This window comes from Choloepus didactylus, assembly GCF_015220235.1.
Source record: "Choloepus didactylus isolate mChoDid1 chromosome 25 unlocalized genomic scaffold, mChoDid1.pri SUPER_25_unloc1, whole genome shotgun sequence".
NCBI classification, from domain to species: domain Eukaryota; kingdom Metazoa; phylum Chordata; class Mammalia; order Pilosa; family Megalonychidae; genus Choloepus; species Choloepus didactylus.
Genome location: NW_023637606.1, coordinates 3,062,160 through 3,083,012, shown reverse-complemented (window position 1 = coordinate 3,083,012; position 20,853 = coordinate 3,062,160). Strand labels below are relative to the sequence as shown.

The 20,853-nt window shown below is 53.6% G+C and overlaps 1 protein-coding gene across 2 annotated transcripts; it reads left to right on the top strand.

Annotated features, from left to right (window-relative positions):
- The first annotated feature begins 2,396 nt into the window (after positions 1–2,396).
- DAPK3 (death associated protein kinase 3) lies at positions 2,397–19,505 on the top strand. Of its 2 annotated transcripts, XM_037824077.1 has the most exons (10): positions 2,397–2,447; positions 3,330–3,490; positions 7,896–7,983; positions 8,223–8,583; positions 12,672–12,801; positions 12,965–13,013; positions 13,831–13,857; positions 15,969–16,121; positions 16,480–16,525; positions 16,960–19,505. In XM_037824077.1, exons 2-10 carry the CDS (start codon positions 3,451–3,453, stop codon positions 17,494–17,496), a joined length of 1,431 nt encoding a protein of 476 aa, XP_037680005.1. In that variant the 5' UTR covers positions 2,397–2,447; positions 3,330–3,450; the 3' UTR covers positions 17,497–19,505. The 2 variants fall into 2 exon arrangements, with proteins under 2 accessions (XP_037680005.1, XP_037680006.1); XM_037824078.1 differs by lacking the exon at positions 7,896–7,983.
- Positions 19,506–20,853: the final 1,348 nt, after the last annotated feature.

The following is a 20,853-nucleotide window of genomic DNA, read 5'->3' as shown; positions in this document are numbered from 1 at the left end:
CTCCAGGAACTTCACGCAAATGAGCAACACGGACTTGACAAAAGAGCTTAGAAAAGTCACTGAACCAGAGGTGCCACGTTAGAGTATTAAAATTATCCAGTTCTCAACAACAAAAATAAAAAGAATGCAAAGAAGCCAGAAAGCATGGCCCATTTATGTGAAAAAAAGGAAATTAGTGGAAATTGTCCCTGAGGAAGTCTTAGGCATTGGACTTAGGAGAAAATTACTTTAAGGAGAAAATTACTTTAGCTGTCTTAAGTATACTCAAAGAGTCAAAGGAAATGTTGAACAAAGAACTGCCAGGAGAAGGGTGTCTCAGCAATTAGAGATGTCAGTAAAAAAATTGGGAATTATAAAAAGGAACCAAATAGAAATTCTGGAACAGAAGAGTACAATCACTGAAATGAAAAAACTCACTGGAGGGGTTCAATAGCACATATGAGTAAGCAGAAGAAATAATGAACTCAGAAAACGGATTATTGGGATTACTCAGTCTGAGTAGCTGCAAGAGGGACACTGATCAAGTATATAAATAAATACAACAAAGAATACAATAAAAATGGATGAATTGGGACTTCATCAAAATTCATTTAAGTGAAAAGACAACCTACAGAATGGGAGAAAAGAGTTGCAAATCATATAGCTGATAAGGGACATGTATCCAAAATAGGTAACAGCATCAAACATCAAAAACAATCCAATTAAAATGGGCAAATTATCTGAACAGACATTTCTCCAAAGAAGGTATACAAATGGCCAATAAGCATGTAAAAAGATACTCAACATCATTAGCCATTAGGGAAATGCAAATCAAAACCACAATGAGATACGGCTTCACACCCAGTAGGATGGCTCTTATGGAGTGGGGAGTGAAATAAATGTTGGCAAGGATGTGGAGGAATTGAGAGTCTTGTGCTTGTTGGGGGAATAACATAAACCAGTGCAGCTGCTGTGGGAAGCAGATACTTGTACTATTCCTCTAATAGTTAAATGTAGAATTACCATATTACCTGACAATTCCACTCCTAGGTATACACCCCAAAGACTTGAAAATGGAGACCTAAACAGATACTTGTACATGAATGTTTCATGCATCACTATTCATAATAGCCAAAAAGTGGGAATGCCTTGAATATCTATTGATGGATAAATGGATAAACAAGATGTGGCATATCCATGCAATAGAATATTATTCAGCCATAAAAAGGAGTGGGGCTCTGATACATTCTACAACATGGGTGAACTCTAAAATACTATGCTGAGCTAAGTAAGCCAGACAAAAAGTTGTAGATTCCTTTTATATGAGGAGTCTAAAATAGGCAAACCCACAGAGACAGAATGTAGATTATTGGTTGCCAGGAGCTGGAAGAAGGTGGAAATGGGGAGTTATTGCTTAATGCATGCAGACTTTTTGTTTGGGATGATGAAAAAGTTGTGGGAATAGATAGTGGTGATGGTTATAAAAACAAAACAGATTCCAAGTTGTAGGTGAAACACATAAAGTTATGTGTCAACGATACCTCATTAAAACTTTAAAAAAAAAATGGTGGACTACACCGTATTTGCTACGGTGTTGCCCAAACAATTCCATCACCTAATTTAAAATTAACGAAATAAGTGCGGAGGAAAGCGAATTCCAGCCAGAAGGAACATCGTGTGTGAAGACCTGGGGTAGGATGAGGTGTTTGAAGTCAGAAGGCAGGCAAGTGGGATTGGAGTGGATTGAACAAGGTGGGGGTATTGGCAGGGGATGAGGCAAAGCGATCAGCACAGACCAAAGGACGCAGGGTCTTGTGCCCGATTGCTTTCAGCATTAGCTTAGGGTTCAGCTGTGCCATTTACCAGCTGTGTGACCTTGGGCTGGTTACTCTCTCTGGGTTCTGTTTCCTTAATTGTAGAATGGGGAAAATATTACCTCTTAGGGTTATGATTCGTGGTATATTCTAAGGCTCAAAAAATGTTAGCTGTTATTAGCATTTATCTTGAGACTAATAGGAGTCAGAAAAGAGTGCTAAAGAAAGGAAGGAAGTGAGGATGCAGGACTCTAGCATCCCGCCTCCCAGCTTCAGGACCCGGGTCAGAGGAGGAGAGGGGAGGGGCAGTCCAGGACCCGGAAGTCGGCCTTCCTTCTATCAGCTTGACCAACGTCCCTCTCAGCCAATCAATTGCGGGCGGGCCAGCCCGTCGGCCAGTGGCAAGGCCGCATCCGGGTGAGGGGGCCGGACACCAGCGGGCCTGGGCGGTGGGGGGCGGGGCGTCGAAGTGGCGAGAGGAGCGACGGCGCGCCGGCCAATGGGCCGTGAGATTCACGTCTCGGGAGGCGGGCGCTGGCGGACGCGGTGACGTCACGCAGGCCGGCACGTCGCGGCCGTGAAGGCGGCGGGGGCTGAAGGCGGCGGCGGCGGACGCGGCGGCGGGGGTCGGCCCGGGGCTCGGGGCCGCGAAGGGTGCGGCGCGGGCTCGGCTCGAGGCCCGAGGGCTGGGTGGGAGCCGCGTTGGGGGACGGGGGGAGGGACGGAGGCCGTGGGGGGCGCATGGGGTCACCCCCGGGATGGTCGCGCCGGAGAAGGCGCTCGCCCGGGGCCCGCGAGGGGCGTGGTGGCCGCGGGGAGGCCTGAGGAGAGGATCCAGGTTTGGGGAGCCCTTGGGGGCCCACGAAGGGGCCCTTTGGGGTGACGGGCGGTGGAGGAGACTCAGCAGCGGCCTTTTTTGCGGGGGGATGGAGGGGCCCACAGGGGGCTCGCTTGGGTTTCGGGGAGACCGGGGTTGGGGGATCTTTGGTTCGTGGGAGGAGGGAGGAGGAAGAGGTAAATCTCGCGAGGACAGAGGAGATCGCGGGACATAAGAGGGGCTGAGGGGCTTGCAGGAGCTGGGAAGGCGTTGTCCTGTTCTTGGGGAGTTCAGTATTGGGGGGAGTGACTTGGGGGGCGGGTGGGGGAGGACCGTCGAGGAGCTGATGATGAAGGAGACTGGGGTCTGAGGTTAGAACTGCATTGGGAGGTTCGGTGGCCCTGGGGCGGGGGTTGGGTACAGGAAGAGCATGGGGGGAACTTGCTGGAATGTGTGAGGGTGCTGGATGAGCAGGTCGGGAGAAGTCTAGGACTTCTGGGGCGGTGTGTGTGTGTGTCGGGGTGCAAAGGTGTCACAGTGGGTCACGCCAGCCTTTCTGGATGCTTCCAGTGTCTAAACGAGAGGACACATGAAAGCAGCCAGTCCCCTAATGCTTTTGGGGGAGTGATGCGAGACTTATTTTTGGTGAGCAGGTCATTGTGCTGTGCTTACGTGGGAGAAATGCCTGGTGCCTGAGTTGCCTTCCCTCTTTCCTCCAGGCTCCAGGTGAGGGGACTCTCCAGGGCCCTGTCCCCAGGCTGCAGTGGCTGGCTGGACTTGGACTGGAGCAGAAGCCTCCGGAAGGCAGCCTGGCCACCATGTCCACATTCAGGCAGGAAGATGTGGAGGAGTACTATGAGATGGGAGAGGAACTGGGCAGGTGAGCCGCTGCTTCTGATGGGGTTTCGGTGGTGGAAAAGGGGAGCTGCGGGATTTTCTGAAACATGTGCAGGTGGGATGGGTTCAGTCTTTGGGGTCAACCAGCCCTGGCCAGAATTTTCACTCTGACATTCTCTCTCCATTTCCTTTGGGGAGAAACGAATCATCCAAATAAATATAGTGCCTGGCGCAGAAGATGAGAACAATAGATGCCAGCTGTTTTGTTATTAGAGGCTGGTCTCTCTCTTTAACCCTCTTTTGTGTGAGGTGGGCCACTGGAGAGTTTTTCGGCTCCTGCATGTTTAAAGGGCCGGCCTCTTGTCTGGCCTGTGTCCCTGCCAATTGTTTTGCATTCTTGTGGGAATAGCCGAGGCTTCCCCGTTCCAGCCAGGCGGCTGATTTCCTGCCTGGCTGGGCCTTTGGAGGGTCCCTCCCTGCTCCCTAAACACACACCCCAAACCCGCCAGGCATTGGTAGGCCCAGCCAGTTTTGTGGCGCTTCAAACCTTATTTGGTGAATTTGCTACTGGCCAGCCCTCCTGGAGCCACCTGGGCCAGCCTCATGATGTCACCCGACGGGAATGTAAATAAGCACACCATGGGCCCAGCCCAGAGAGTTTCCCGGCTCCTTTGGGATCCTTAATTCCTTCCTTTAGGAATTCCTTGCTTAGAGTGATGCAGAAGCCAGCCCCCCTTCCCCCCGCCCTTTGGAGAAATCACGTCCTTTATTGTGGAACACTTCTTAGGGGCTCCCGCTGGGGGATAGTGTGGCAAAAGGCGACAGGGTTTAAACCTTGTGATCTTTTTGACTTGACGGTTCCACTTGTAGGAACGAGTTCAGTGGAAACACATACATACGTGGATCTGGTGATTTAAGAAGAGGGGTAGTTGCTGTAACACTGGTAGATAACCGAGAGGTGGAAAAACCACATTTCCGGCCATCCCAAGCCCACCACATCCATTGACAGAAAATTATGCAATTATGCAGCTGTTAAAAGGAAGCGGGCAAATTTCTGCCAGCGCTGCCCAAAAGAAATATAATGCAAGCCACATATGTTATGTATTAAAATGTTCTAGTAACGGCGTTAAAATGTAAAAAGACACAGGATAAACGAATTTTAATAGTAGTGTATTGTTGGTCCCAGTCAATCCAAACAATTATCATTTTGAGGTGTAATTGTATTTTAAAATATCGAGATATTTTGCTTTTTTTTACGTTCACTGCACACCTCAGTTCAGCCCAGCTGCATTTCAAGGACATGTGGCCAGTGGCAGCCAGTTTGGACAGTGCAGCTGTATGTAATGATCTGGAACATTCTGTGAGGTTACCTGAAGCGAAAGATTAAAGGCACAGGACACTGTGTTATGTTTTTTATAAAAAAGGGGGGATAGTTACATATTTATATGTATACAAGAAGCAGGTTATGGGTTGGTCTAGGGTAAAGAGCTCTGTATCAATTTTTTTTAAAGCAGTTTTATGCACGTCTTACAATCCATCCCAAACATGTACAATCAGTGGCTCTCAGTATATAATCACGGAGTTGTGTTTTATCATCTGTGTCTTTTTTTATTATTATTTTTTTAACCCAAGTTCATATACTGGCTGTACACTCACTTCAGCTTATTGTTCTGTTTACTCGGGTCAACAAACTGTGCCCTGGGGACCAAATACAGCTTGCCACTGTTTTCTTTTTTTCCCTCCCCAACTCTTATTTTTTGTACAGTTCATGGTTTGTACATTTTTAAATGGTTGGGGGCAAAAATGGAAAGAAGAACTAAGTTCTGTAACGTGTGAAAATGATGTCCTGTTCACCCGTCAGGGTCCACAATTAAAGTTAGTAATTAAAGTTGTATCGGAACACAGCCACACACACTCGGTGACATGTCATAGCTGCGTTTTGTGTTAGAGAAAGGAGTCACAACAGGGTCCGTCTGGCTTGCAAAGCTGAGAACATTTATCCTCTGGCCCTTTAAAGAAAAAAATTGCCAACCCCTTGCATTTACTGGAAGTTTCTTTGCTCTGACCCTCCTCCCTTCCTTGCCCTGTGCTATCTGCTCTGCCTCCCAGGTTGTTTCCCTCTTCTCCACTAGTAAGTTCTGACTCATCCTTACAGATTCAGCTGTGACTCACCTCTGAGACGTGTCTCTTGTCCCTCACCCCGTCCCCCAGGGCCCCACCCACTGTTGCTTAACCTTGCAGAAATATGCAACTTATATTCAGGATTTCCCACCTCAACACGGCTGACTCTTTTGGGGCCAAATCCCTCTCTGCAGTGAGGACTGTCTGGTGCATTGTGGGGTGCTGAGTAAGCACCCCTGGCCCCCACCCTGCTCAATGCCAGTACCACCCCTGCAACCTGTCGTGACAACCACAGCCAGGTGTGTCCTCCTGGGGGGCAGAATTGCCATGCCCCCCCACCCCCACCCCATGCAGACATTCCATTCATCAATTGGTATGTGTCTTTTTAGACTTTTCTTCAATGATTCTGCTGATGTGATAATCATTTCCCCAGCTGGGCCTCAGCCTGGGCCTGCTGCTTTATGGCGACTTCACACATAGTTCACCCCGTTCTTTACCAACGGCTGTGCACTTTCCCAGCGTCCTCATCGGCCTGGGTCTTTTTGCTGCTCACGCAGGGCCTGGTCTGTGTAGGTCTTTATTAAATGTACGTTGGGTTCAGGCCTGAAGCCTTTGGCAAGGGCCCTGTGTGCCCAGGCGCCCTGGGGCTGGAGAAGTTTAAGATACAGAGAAGCGCAAGACCGCGGCGTCTGTTCTCTGGGAGTTTGTATTCCAGCCCTTTCTCCTGGCTCGCCCTTGCGCCCCGGCCCCATGGCCAACCTCAGAAATCCGGCCCGTCCACAAGGCCCATCTCCATTGTCCATCCCCGAGAACGCCCAGCCACGTCCCCTAGAGGACACGGCCTTCCTTCCCCTCGACTGCTGTAGACACTTTGTTGAGATTTCCTGCCCGTTCAGAACCTCTGCTTTCTACCTTGGCATGTCTGTCTGTCTGTCTCTGTTTGTTGGTCTAACCCCTTGAGGCTCAGGGGTCAGCAAATGACAGCCCATGGGCCAGATCCGGCCCCTGAACCTAGAATGGTTTTTACTTTTTTAAAGGATCATGAAAAAAACAAAACAAGAAGCGTGGCTGAGACCCACCAGTCTAGAACTATTTTTACTGTCCAGCCCTTTGCAGAGGAAGTTTGCCGACCCCTGGCTGATAGCCTGCGTTCCTGTAACCAAGCTCCGAGGTTGTGGAAGAGTTTCCACAGCCCCTGGAGGGCAGTAAATGGGATTTCACTCTTTTTTCTCCTCTCTCTCCTTTTTTTAAATAACAGCTTTATTGAGACATAGTTTACTTTATGTCTCATAAATGTACGTTATGTCCTATAAAATTCATCCTCTAAAGTATACCATTCAGTGGCTTTTTATCCGGTTTTAGAATGTTTTCATCACCCTCCAAGATAAACCCCGAACCCGTTAGCAGTCACTTGCCAGCCCGGCTCCCTGGGATTTTCTGTTTCTATGGATTTGCGTATTCTGGACCTTTCTTTCGGTGGAATCATCAGCTGTGTGGTCCTTTGTGCCTGGCATCTTCCATTGAACATCAGATCTTCGTGATTGAAGCGTGCACCAAACTTCATTCCTTTTATAGCTGATACCCCACTATGTGCACGGACCCTGTTTTGTTTATCCTTTCAACAGGCGATGGGCATTTGGGTTGTCTCCTGGATTTGGTGATTGTGAGTCATGCTGCCTGCCAGTCTCCATGTGGGTGTCTTCCCTTGGCTTGGGGTGACACCCAGAGTGGAATGACTGTGGGAGACCGTAACTCCACCTTTAACCACGAGGACCCCCCTGGCTGTTTCTGGCGACGGCTGTACCCTTTGACCTCCCCACCAGCAGTCAGCAAGGCTCCCCATTTCTGCACATCCTTGCTGTTCTTTTGCTTTGAAAACGTCGGCCTTTCCTTCACCCTGTGTGCTGAATAGGGAATTTGGTGATGATTTGAAAAAAAAATAACAAAATGAGATAGGTGGGGAGACATTTCAATCAGTAGAATCGTCTCAAATAAAAGGTGCCATCCGTCTTTCCTGCCCCCTCGGTCTCAACCCACTCATCAGAGATACCTGTCAGCAGATTGGTGTGTCCTTCCAGAAGTTTCCCCCCTACACATACACGCATAGATGGATCTATATATATGTGTGCAAGACATAACTTTTGTAAGCAAAAAGAGCCCATCCTGCGTGTTATGCTGCATCTTGCTTTTTTCCGGAAAAAACAGCAATCACTGGTGTCCTTTTTTTGTCAGTGCTTAAGAAGCCACCTCCATTTTTTATCAGGACTGCTTAAAATTCTGCGGGATTGACTGTAATTTATTCCACTTCCCTTCTGATATGCATTTAGCTGGTTCTCATCCTTTATATTGCGAAACTGCCGTGGCCAACATGGTGACATGTATAGCTCTGCGCTCACGGACGGCTATGCCTAGCAGGTCGATTCGTGGTGTCGGGTGCTGGGATCTGGGAAGGGAGCAGCCAAATGGTGCTGGGTGTCAGGGTCAAGCTTGGGTGCTTTCCATCCCCCCCCCAATGGTGGGCTGGGGCCTGGGGCTCCTGCTTCCCCTGCTTTCCTCGGCTTGGGGCGCCGTGGGCAGACCAGTCAGGGGCCTCCCCTGCTCAAACCCCCTCTTCCAACTCTTCCCATCCCCCTTCCCCGCTCCGTGTCCCACAGCGGCCAGTTTGCCATTGTGCGGAGATGTCGGCAGAAGGGCACCGGGAAGGAGTACGCGGCCAAGTTCATCAAGAAGCGCCGCCTCTCGTCCAGCCGGCGCGGGGTGAGCCGGGAGGAGATCGAGCGGGAGGTGAACATCCTGCGGGAGATCCGGCACCCCAACATCATCACACTGCACGACATCTTCGAGAACAGGACCGACGTGGTGCTGATCCTCGAGCTGGTCTCGGGTGGGGAGCTCTTCGACTTCCTGGCCGAGAAGGAGTCGCTGACCGAGGACGAGGCCACCCAGTTCCTCAAGCAGATCCTGGACGGCGTCCACTACCTGCACTCCAAGCGCATCGCCCACTTCGACCTCAAGGTGAGCCCTGGGGGCCCCTGCTCCCCTCCCGCTTGCTCGCCTTCCCGCCTCTGCTTCCCTTAGCGATGCCTCCCGGAGAGCTGCCTCCATCTCATGACGGCGGGGACAGCTCAGCCTCTTCAGTGTGGGCCTGGTAAAATGGCATTCCGTTGCACTTTCTAAGGAGAACATCTTCTTTTGGAATAATTTTAGGTGGTAGAGCTGTGTTCCGGTTTGCTAATGCTGCCATTACGGAAAACACCAGAAATGGATTGGCTTTTATAAAGCGGGTTTATTTGGTTACAAAGTTACAGTTTTAGGGCCATAAAAATGTCCAAAGTAAGGCATCAACAATCGGGTACCTTCACTGGAGGATGGCCATTGGCGTCCAGGAAACCTCTGTTAGCTGGGAAGGCACGTGGCTGGCGTCCGCTTGCTCCCAGGTTACATTTCAAAACGGTGTTCTCCAAAGTGTTGCTTTTGGGGCATTTTGTCCTCTCTTAGCTGCAGCTCCTCTTCAAGATGTCACTCTCAGTTGCTCTGAGTTCCTTGTGTTTGTCAGCTCTTTTACATGGCTCCAGTGATTTAATTCAGACCCACCTTGAATGGGTGGGGTAACACCTCCATGAAAATTGTCCAATCAGAGTCTTGCCCACAGTTGATTGAGTCACGTCTCCATGGAGACACTCAATCAAAGGATTCCAATCTAATCAACACTAATACATGTGCCCCCACAAGACTGCGTCAAAGAACATGGCATTTTGGGGGACATAATACAGCCAAACTGGCACAGGCTGGCACAGGGTCCCCCATCTGCCCATCACTTGGCCTCCCTGATGTCTCCATCTCCCCTGACCGGGGCCTGCCGGCCATAGTGCCGGGAGCCAAACCGCACACTTCACTTGCATTTCCCTGCTGCACCCCCTTTTGCCCTTTTACTGCCGCAGGGTCCAACCCCTGAACCTCCCTTGTGTTTGGCTTTTATTGGGCTTTGAGGGTAATTGAGCCAGCAGAGGTGATACCTCCCGGACGTGCACATGAGGGTCGCACGTCAGTGGTGACACACAGGCAGCCTTTCTGTCCGTGACGGCAGGGAGGTTGTGAAGTCCGTCCTCGGAACACCCACTCAGTCGCTGATGTCCCTGAGTATCTGTTAACATCCATGCGGTCTTCAAAACAACAAAACAGAGGAAGAATTTAATGCGGGACGGAGAACTTAATACTCTGAAATAAGCTCATCAATTTTGAGCGCTTTCTGCTTAGAGTGACCTTTTTTGTTTTTCTCTACTTAAAAAAATGTAGTAAAATACACATAATGTAAATGTTGTAATCATTTTAGCTGGATGATTCTTTGACATTCAGTACGTTGACAAGACTACTGTCTATTTCCAACTGTTCTCATCATCCCAAACCAAAACACAATTTAGCAACCATTTTCCACTTTTCTGTTTTCTGTTTTCCGCCTTTATGAATTCGCTTATTCTAAGTATTTCATATGCACCAGGTCATACAGTATGTGTCCTTCCGTGTCTTGCTTCTTTCACTCAACACGGTGTCCTCAGGGTTCACCCATCTTGCAGCATGAACCAGTGCTTCCCTTGTTTTCACAGCTGGATAATGTTCTGTTGTCCGGATGGGCCCTGTTTTGATTCTCCATTTATCTGTCGATGGACACTTGGGTTGCTTCCACTTTTTGGCAGTTAAGAATCATGCTGCCGTGAACATTGGTGTACAGGTGTCTGTCCAGGTCCTGCTTTCAGTTCTCGGTCTATACCTAGGAGCGTAACTGCTGCGTCAGATGGTAATTCCAGGTTTGACTCTCGGAGGAACTTCCGGACTGTTTTCCACGGCAGCTGCACCATCTTACATTCCCGCCAGCAACATACAAGGGTCCCTATTTCTCCACATCCTCGCCAACATTTGTTATTTTCACTTAAAATGGTAGCCATACTCATGGGTGTGAAGTGGTCTCTCATTGTGTTTTTAATTTGCATTTCTTTAATGGCTAATGATGTTGAGCATCTTTTTTAATATTCTTATTGGGAGTGTGAATATCTTTGGAGAAATGTCTGTTCAAATCCTTGGCCCATTTTTAGATTGGGTCATTTGTCTTTTTGTTGTTGAGTTGTCGGAGTTCTTTATATATTCTGGTTATTAAACCTCTATCAGGTATATGATTTCCAAATATTTTCTCCCCTTCTGTAGGTTGTCTTTGCACTTTCTTGATAATGTCCTTGGATGCACAAAAGTTTTTAATTTTGGTGAAGTCCACTTTGTTTTGTCTTTTTGTTGCTTGTACTTTCGGTGTAAAATGTAAACATACATTACTCACTACAAGGTCCTGAAGCTGTTCCCCTCTGTTTTCTTGTAAGGTAATTTTGTGGTCTTAGCTCTCACATTCAGATCGTGGATCCAGCCTGAATTAATTCTTGAATGCAGTGCGAGGCAGGGGCCCCTTCATTCTTTTGCACGTGGACCTCCAGTTGCCCCCGCACCTTTGTGGATGAGATTGTTCTTTCCCCATTGGATGGCCTTGGCCCCCTTGTCAAAAATCGGCTGGCTTCCAGTGTGCGGGTTTCTCTCTGCACTCTCAGCTCTGTCCCATTGGTCTCTATGTCTGGCCTTAGGCCAGTACCACACTGTTTGAATTACTGTAGCTTTGTAGTAAGTTTTGAAATTAGAAAGTGTGAGTCCTGCAGCTTTTTTCTTCTTCCAAGTTGTTCTGGCTCTTCGAGGCCCCCTCCAATTCCCTGTGAATTTGAGGATTGGATTTTCCATTTCTTTGAAAAAGGCCGTTGGAATTGTGACATGGAATGTGTTGACTCTGTTTGCTTTAGTACATTGAGCTTCAAGGTTACAAAAATAATACAAACCCCATACAGAGAACTCCAGCACCCCGCCACCCAGATCCACCGTCTTGTAACATTTGGCACTTTGCATATCTGTCCATCCATCCATCCATCTATCCATCATCTCTCTCTCTCTCTCACAATCCGTCATCTAATTAACGTCTCTCTGTCTGAGTCTGGGAGCAGATTCGGAGGCAACCAGTAGCTGTTTCCCCTTCCATAGCAGCCGTCTAACTGGTCGGGGGTGGGGAGTGGGCTCCTGGCACACTTGGGACAGATGGTAGCTCATGTTCACACTTGTTTCACTTTGCTAAAGCTGCCATTATACAAAATTCCAGAAATGGATCGGCTTTTATAAAGGGGGTTTATTTGGTTACAAAGTCACAGTGTTATGGCCATGCAAGTGTCCAGACAAAGGCATCAATGATAGGGTCCCTTCACTGAAGGACACCGATGGCGCCTGGAAACCTCCGTCAGCTGGGAAGGCACGTGGCTGGCATCCACTCCGGGATTCTGGTTTCAAAGTGGCTTTCTCCCAGGACGTTTCTCTCTAGGCATCTGGGGGTGCTCTCTTAGTTTCTCCCAGGTTGCATTTTAAAATGGCATTCTCTAAAATGCGTCTCTTGGCTGCAGCAGCGAGCTCCTTCTGTCTGAGCTTTCATAGGGCTCTAGTGATTTAAGACCCACGCTGATTGGGCGGGGCCACACCTTCATGGAAATAATCTAATCAAAGGTATTACCCACTATTGGGTGGGTCACATCTCCATGGAAACAACCTAATCCAAAGATTACAACCTAATCAACACTAACCCATCTGCCCCCACAGGATTGCATTAAAGAACATGGAGTTTTGGGGGACACAATACATCTAAACTGGCAGAACACTGTAGGTGCTCGCGAGGTGCTGCCATGCCCCTTGAAGCCAGGTTGGGGGGCAGCTCTGGTGTCATGAGGCCAAAAGGCCGGCTGCAGCTGTCTCAAGCAAAGCGAGACTTCCTCAGCTCACGTAGCCATGCAGCCGAGGGCTGGCCCAGCTGTCGCCGTGTGACCCATAGCCGGTCTCGACCCCTCTTCTCTGCCCTCAGGCCCCTCAGCCTCACTCTATGGCAGACTCCACTCATGGCATCCAGGTCCCAAGGTCAAGTCCACGGGGATCCCGGGTCCCCGGCACGGTCGCCCACCTGCCCCGCTGCATGGACTGAGGAGGGGGCGGGGGGCTATTCCCAGGATGGGGGTCTTCCTCTCACCTTCCTTCACCAGCCCGAGAACATCATGCTCCTGGACAAGGACGTTCCCAACCCACGCATCAAGCTCATCGACTTTGGCATCGCCCACAAGATCGAGGCGGGGAACGAGTTCAAGAACATCTTTGGCACCCCAGAGTTTGTGGGTGAGGGCCTCCATGGTGGGATGGGGCCTGGGGCTGGGGACGGGGTGCTGAGGCCTTCTGCCGGCCCCAGCGGGATGGCTCCCTGAGAAAGCCTTGCTGCTCCCCCCGGCGCTGTGAGAAGGGCTGAGCCTGACCGTTCCCTTCTGTCTCCCTGTCCCCAAAGCTCCTGAGATTGTCAACTATGAACCGCTCGGGCTGGAGGCCGACATGTGGTGAGTGCCGGGGGCAGGGGGTGCCCCGGGCCCTGCCTGGCTGCTGACCTGAGCCCAACTCACCCCAAACATGGGCACCCCTCTCCCGTCCCCAAGTCCTCCCCTTAACTGTCCCCAGGAGCTGCAGGGCCATGGTAGGGACACAGCCTGTCCTCATGGCGTCTCGATGCTCTCGGAGCCCCAGGCTGGGGGGCTGGGGTATCGCCTCAGAACAGGGCTCAGCAAGCTGTGGCCCCTGGGCCAAACCCGGCCCCTGCCAGGTCTGCAGGCCCCAGGAGTCACGGTTTTGCCACTTTTAAACGGTTGTTTGAAAAAGGGGCTGGAAAAGGCCAGGAGGTAGAGGCCATCTGTGTCCGCCAAGGTGGGGACTTGTCCTCTCCGACCTGTGCAGGAGTGTGCCGTCCCGCCTCAGCAACCTCAGGGAGGGAGGGCGGACACGTGCTTCTCCCTCGGGTGGCCTGTGGGGCCGTGGCAGTCTCTGTCCCAGTGACCTGGCCAGTGGGGACTTTGAGACGCAGGCAGAGCTGCGTAGAGAGCAAAGCCGAGGCCTGGGGTGCCGCCTGGTCACTCTCAGCTGAGGGGCCTCAGGCCCGAGAGCGGAAGGCGGAGGCTGGGCAGGGCCTGGGGGCAGAGGGCAGGGGTCCCGGCCCCGACAGAACCCCCAGCCCGCATGCCTCGGGTCCCCAGCATCTCCAGCTGCCCTCCTTGTCCCGGGCTCTGAGGGTGGCTTGGCCCTTAAAGCCTTTCCCTGGCATTCGGGGAGCTGCAGCCCAGCGACCAAGCTCACTCTTGTCTCTCCTTGTCTCCTCTCTTCCAGGAGCATCGGCGTCATCACGTACATCCTGTGAGTACCTGCCGCACCTGCATGTCCTTGTGACCCCCGCTCCTGCCCTTCGGAGGCTGGCCTGGGCTGGGACAAGGCCCCGCTCATGGCAGCCGGGTCTGAACAGCAGCTGGGGGGGCTTGGGCGAGTGCAGGTGGCCCGACTGGCTGTCCACGAGGGCGGGGGTTTCCGCCCTGTTCACGCAGGAGCCCGGAACATTCCCGAGGAAGGCAGGGAGCCAGGGAGGGAGGGAGGGAGCCATGTGGCTCCCATCCCAGGTGCTTCTGGGGGGTTGGGCAGGCCTGGGGCCCTTGCGGGAAGTGGTCGCCCCGTCACCCTGCGCTGGGGCAGCCTGTGGAAAAGGGATTGGACTCCTGGGCGTCACCTCAGAGGCCCTTCTTTGCTGGTTTTTGACTTGTATTTTTGAATAACTTCCAACTTACAGGATGGTTGCAGAAATAATACAAACCCTGTACAGAGACTCCAACATCCTCCCAACCAGATACCCAGATCCACCAACTCATAACATTTGGCTGCTTTGCCACATTTATCCACCCATCATCCATCCATCATCTGTCTATCTATCTATCGTCCATCCATCCAACCATCTCCCAATCTGTCATCTGTCTCTGTCCGTCCATCAGTCCATTTTCTGAGCTCCTGAGCAGAGATTGTATACACCATGCTCCTTTACACTGAAGATCTCCGTGTACTTTTCCTAAGGCCAAGAACACTCACTCACGTAACCACCTTAAGTGCAGTTATCCAGTTCAGGAGCTTTTCACGTTGACATAAAGCTGACAGTCCACGTTTCTTCTTGTTCATGTGTCCCAGTAATGACCGCTTTGATTTTTCCTCATCTCTATTCCCATATAAACGTGCCTCTCCCATTTTTAATTCCCTTCTTTGCTGAGTGGCTTTGGTGATCAGACCCAAAGGCTCTGGGAACAGGAGATTTTTTTAAACAGTTACTGTATTTTTCTAATTTTAAGATAGCTTTAGACATGTGGAAAAGTCGCAGACCGAGTATAGGGTTCCTGTCGACCGTTCACCCAGCCTCCCCTATTGAGAGCGTCTTCCGTAGCCACGGGGCAGTTACCAGATCGGAAACTGGTGTGGAAACAAGGCTGTTAGCTAACCTACCGGCCTCATTTGAGTTTGTCAGTTTTTCCGTGGATTTTCCCTTTTCCGGTCCAGGACCCCATCCCAGATCCCACGTGGCATTTAGTTGTCACGTCGCCTGGGGCTCCTCCAAGCTGGGACAGTTCTCCAGTCTTCCCGTGTCTTTCGTGACCTTGACAGAGGGATGGCCGCCATTTGCGCACACCGTCGTACCGTCTGTTGAGAATTCAAGAATCTGTTGTCAGCTTTTAAAATAGGAGCTTTGACGTAAAACCCAGATTTTTGTTTCTTTCTAGAAGACTCTAAAATCCTGGCCCCCCCTTGAACCCCCACCGCCCTTTCCAGGGGTGCTCCCATTTGCCATGGTTTCCTCCCTGGGTGTGTGCCCACCCCCTCCTGCAGCCACCTGGGTTCGCGACCCCCGTGTCATGTCACAGTCTTGACAAAGCCCCTGAGGATGTGCTGGAACCCAGGGGCTCGTCTGAGGAGCGAACACCTGAGCCAGGTGTTTTGTAGACAGTCTCCCAGTTCGGGTTGCTCTGAGCTTGTCTCATGATTCAGGAAGGACCCCACCGAGGCCAAGTGTGCTCGGAGCGTCACATCGGGAGGCTGACGGGGTGGCCGTGGCTCATCCCCGGTGACGTTGACCTTGGCCCGTGGTTGCCGTGGTGCTGGCCAGGGTTCTCCCTGTCTTCTGTGCAGTTACCGTTTCCCCTTCGCAGTTGGGGAGGCCTCTGTCCAGGCATCTGTGTGGACGCTTGGAGTTTCTGCTTAAAACTTTAGCATCTTATCAGTGGGTGCGCAGTTGTGGGAACTTTGGGGGAGAAAGTTCTAGAGGAATGCGGATGTGCAGGGTTGGGGGGCCCGGGGACCCATGTTAGAGACCTGGTGGGTGGCGACCCCGGACGTGGCAGAGGGTGGGGCTGGGGCAGGGGGCTGGAGCTGGGGGCCAGGGAGCGAGTTCAGGGGTGGGTTGGGGAGCGGCCGTCTGAGCCCCCACTGCCTTCCAGCCTGAGCGGCGCATCTCCGTTCCTGGGTGAGACCAAGCAGGAGACACTGACCAACATCTCGGCCGTGAACTACGACTTTGACGAGGAGTACTTCAGCAACACCAGCGAGCTGGCCAAGGACTTCATCCGACGGCTGCTCGTCAAGGACCCCAAGTACGAGCACCCGGGGCCCAGGTCCCCTCCCCCTGAAACCAGGAGCTGGGCTCCACGTCTCCCTTGGGCTGGATAGAGCAACGGGTTGGCCATGGTTGGCTCACGCCATCTTTTTAAGAATTTAAGAACCTGTTGTCAGCCTTTAGAATGTAAAACTGCAGATTTTTGTTTCTAGAAAACTATAAAATCCTGGCCCTGAACCCCCTGAACCCCCCATCCTGGGCGGGTGCTCCCATTTGCTGTGGTTTCCCTCCTGGGTGCTTGCTGGAACGCAGGGGCTCATCCTCAGACGAGCGAGTGGGGTCGGGGGGTGGTGCTGAGGGTGCTGTGTGACTGACGGGGTGGGGGTGTCTTCCAGGAGGAGAATGACCATCGCCCAGAGCCTGGAACATTCCTGGATCAAGGTGAGTGGGGGCCCCTCTGTGGCCTGCCTGCCTTATCTGAGGGCTCTGAGTGACCAGTCCCTGCCCTCCCCAGGTGGCAGGTGTGACGTGCTGTCAGCATCGGGGACCGTCCCCAGAGAAGCAGGCCTGGGCCCAGGGGTTCTGGGCGGGGATGGCAAGGAGGCTCAGAGCTCGGGTTCGTGGTCCGGCGGCTCACCCAGCCGGGCTCCCTCCCTTCCAGGCCAGTGGCGGCAAACGCTGACCGGAAGGGGCTGGAGGGAACGTTCTCAGCTCCGCGGCCACTGCAGCTTCTGTCACAAATAAGCACCCGTGGCCACGCACCAATAAAACTTTATTTGCAAAAACCAGGCAGGGGGCCGGCTTTGGCCTGTGGGCTGTGGTTTGCTGCCTCCTGCTCTAGAAAGTGCCCTCCCTCCCGCTCCCCCCCACCCCAGGCCATCAAGCGGCGGAACGTGCGCAGCGAGGACAGCGGCAGGAAGCCGGAGCGGCGGCGGCTGAAGACCACGCGCCTCAAGGAGTACACCATCAAGTCCCACTCGAGCATGCCCCCCAACAACACCTACGTCAACTTCGAGCGCTTCTCCCAGGTGCTGGAGGAGGTGGCGGCGGCCGAGGAGGGCCTGCGGGCGCTGGAGCGCAGCAAGCGGCACTTCCGCGAGGACATCGAGGCGCTGACGGCCATCTACGAGGAGAAGGAGGCCTGGTACCGGGAGGAGCAGGCGAGCATCGGCCAGGACCTGCGGCGGCTGCGGCAGGAGCTGCAGCAGGCCGAGGCGCTCAAGCGGCAGGCCCAGGAGGAGGCCCAGGGTGCGCTGCTGGGCGCCAGCGGGCTCAAGCGGCGCTTCAGCCGCCTGGAGAACCGCTACGAGGCCCTGGCCAAGCAGGTGGCGTCGGAGATGCGCTTCGTGCAGGACCTGGTGCGCGCCCTGGAGCAGGAGAAGCTGCAGGGCGGCGAGTGCGGCCTGCGCTAGGGTCCCCGTGCTGTCCTCGCGGCCCAGGGGGCCCTCCCTGCTGGCCCATGCACGGAGGCACCTGGACTGGCTTCTCTCTTGCAGCCCTCGAGAGCGCTTGGCTGGATGCCCGTGAGCTCCCCGGGGCCCAGGCATCCAGCCCCTTGCTCCCCGAGCCCTGTCCCAGGAGGGGTGGGCAGCAGGGCGGCATGGCGACTTCGGCACAGCCCGCAGTGCCAGCCAGCCCCTCCTGCTCCCTGGGCCTGTCCCCTCTGCCACATCGGCCATGCTGGGCTCTTCTGGACACCGTCTCCTTGGAACACTCGAGGAGCTCGGACCCCCTGGATGGAACTGGCCGTGGTGGATGGAGACATGTCCACAGGGCGGCAGGGGGCAGCCTGGGTGCAGGGTCGAGGGCGCTGGAGGGGGTCTGGCTTGGCCACCCACACCCTCTCTGGCCCGGCCTGGCGCGGGAGGCCTTGGCTGGCAGCTGAGCGTGCTCAGGACGCTGGGGTTTGCGGGAACTCGGGTCGAGGCCTGGCAGCCCAGCTCCCCCTTTCCAGAGATGGAGACAGCTGCTTCCTGCTCAGCAGTGGCCGAGGACCCTGAGCCCACCTCCCCCCGTCCCCCTGTCCTGACCACCGAGCGCTTGCCCCTTGCCGCCGGGCACTTGGCCCCAGGGACAGGGTCACCTGGGGGAGGAGATGGTGGGGGCAGCGTGTGGCTGGGCGTACCCCAAGGCGGTGAAGGAGACGGCTCCTGGGACCCTTGGCGCTGACATCCTGGGCGTTCTGGGTGAGGCCGGCCGGGGAGCCCTTCCTGCTGGCCTCGGGGTGCCCCTGTTCGCACTCACCAGGTGCTCGCAGAGCGGCCGGGCTGGAATCCCCTGCAGCCCCGATCACAGCAGGCACGCGCGTCCAGCAGCACGGCCCCTCCACCCTCGGTGCTCATCCAGGGAAGGTGTCGTCCCGCCGGCCCTCTCGGTCCCTCTTGGCCCCCCTCGGCTCAGGGTGGGCTGCCTGGATCGGCGCCCGCAGAACACCCTGCAGGAGAGCACACCCGTGGTGTCCTTCCGTGGAGTCCCATGTCCCTCGGCCTATAAGGCCCCGGGCTGTCATGTGGATGCAAACCCGCTTCCCTCCAGATCTTCTGCTGTTTCCCAAACGAACCTGGCCGGGAACCAGTGGCTCTAGGGCTGGCGCCAGCAGTGCCGCTTCCTACCACTAGGGGCCGCCCTCTCACCAGCTCCTGGGAACCGGCCAGGGACGCCGGCCGCGCGGGGAGGGAGGCTGCAGCCCCGGTGGGCCCAAGAGGAGGCCCAGGGCAGGGCAGGCCGGGCTCAGCACAGGGAGCCGGCGGGGGCGGGGGGCAGACTGCTGGCTGGGGGGCTGGCCACGGACCCCTGAGCTCTGTCGTCAGGCCCAAGCCCAGCTGTGTGCAAGGCACCTACTAAAAGCAAGTACAAGTCTCGTTTGCCCAGTGTTCCGGTGCTTTCTGGGTTCAGGAAGCTAGTTGCTGGGAGCGTGACCTCTTCTGCATTGCAGTTTGTTCTCTCTCTGCACCGTGGGGAGAGGAGGGGAGCCAGGCTCAGCCCATTGGGGCTCTGGCGGTCTCGGAGGCAGCCTGCTCCTTTCCATTGCAACTAGATGGACTCTGGGGGGCAGCCAGAGTCTGGGGCCACAGGGTGTCCTGGGCTGATGCTGCCAGGTCACACCCGAGGGCCCCCCAGGTCCAGGGCACCCCCAGTGCTGCCCCCTCGGCGGGGCTGGTCCTGGATGCAGAGCCTCGGGGCCCTGTCGGGCCTGGGCTGCCTCTGGGTTTTAACTTAAACATTGTTTTCTTACTGAGCTGTGGGTCCCACACCACACTCTTTAGGAATGTTTGCAAGGTCGTGCAGCTGGCTCTGCTGTGGAGTCCTGGCTTTTCATCACCCCCAGGGGACACCCCATCCCTGCCAGCCCCAGCCCTTGGTGCCCACCCGTCTGCTTCTGGTCTCCAGATTCACCTATAAATGGGGTCAGACATTTGTCCTTCTGTGTTGGCTTCTTTCACTCAGCATCGTGTCCTCAAGTTTCAGCCACCTCATAGCACTTGCCAGCAAGCACTTCGTTCCTTGTTACGGCCGAATAATATTCCGTGTTATATTTAGCCATTTGTCTTTTGATGGACACGGGGTGGCTTCGCCTCTCGGCTGTTGTGAATCGTGCCGTTGTCAACATCCATGTGCAAGTGTCTGTCCGAGCCCCTGCCTTCACCTTTGGGTCTACACCTAGGATTGGAGCTGCTGGGTCATGTGATAATTCTGTTTAACTTTTTGCAGAATTGTCAAAATTATTTTCCCCAGCGGCTGCACCAGTTTACATCCCCACCAACAATGTTCGAGCGTTCCTAATTCTCCACATTCTTGCCAATGCTTCTTATTTTCAGGGTATTATTATTATTTTTATTGTTATTTTTCTTGCCATCCTCTATGTGAGAAGTGGTGTCTCACAGTGGTTTTGATCCACGTTTCCCTGACGGCTGACCCCATTCCCGTATCTTCACTAGAGAAGTAGCGATTCAGACCCTTTGCCCATTTTTTAATTTGTCTTTTTATTGAGTCTTTAATGTTTTGATATTATTTTTGAGTTGAATAATTTGTCTTTACCGTGAGTTGGATTTCTTTTAAAAATACCATTTTTTATTGCTTGATCATTCTTATTGAATTGAGTAATTTATCTTTTTGTTACAGCTTTGAATTTCTCTGAAAAAAAGTTTTTATTTTAGAAAAAGCACCTGCGTGCCTGCACGTGTAAGTTTTTTAAAGCCAAGCAAAGTCATCCCACGCGTGGTGCCCCGTCTCCTTCTCCCTTTAACATCTCAGGAAGTTGTGTTTCCTCCAGCACTCAGCCCCTGCTCGGATTCCCGGGTGGGTTCACGACTGTCCCTGGCAGCGCTGGATGCCACCCACACGTCACATCCCGCTGTCCTGTCCCTTCAGCCTTAAAGAGGACATCGAGTGGCCAGCGTGCGGGCTGACATGGGGCGCCCAGGTGGGAGCGATTTGCTCACGAACCGCTGCCCGGATCTGTCCTTCTGTGCCCTCTGTCCCCCACGAGGAAAGCCACCATCACGTGGCAGAGATCTCGAGGGACCAGGAGCAGCACTCGCTCAGAAAGAGTGAGCAGGCCCTCGGGAGGCGGGGGGGCCTGGTTGTGTCTCCCTGGAGCACAGAGTCGATGTGGAACAGGAGAAGGTTTCTTGGTATCCAAACTTTCCAGTTAAGACTGGGCGTAAATGCCCTTTAGAGGGGTAAACGTCAGGAGGAAAGGCGAGCAGGCGTCTCTGCCCCTTTCCCTCCCTGCTGGGGTTGTCTCAGGAAGGTCCCCTCAGCTTGGC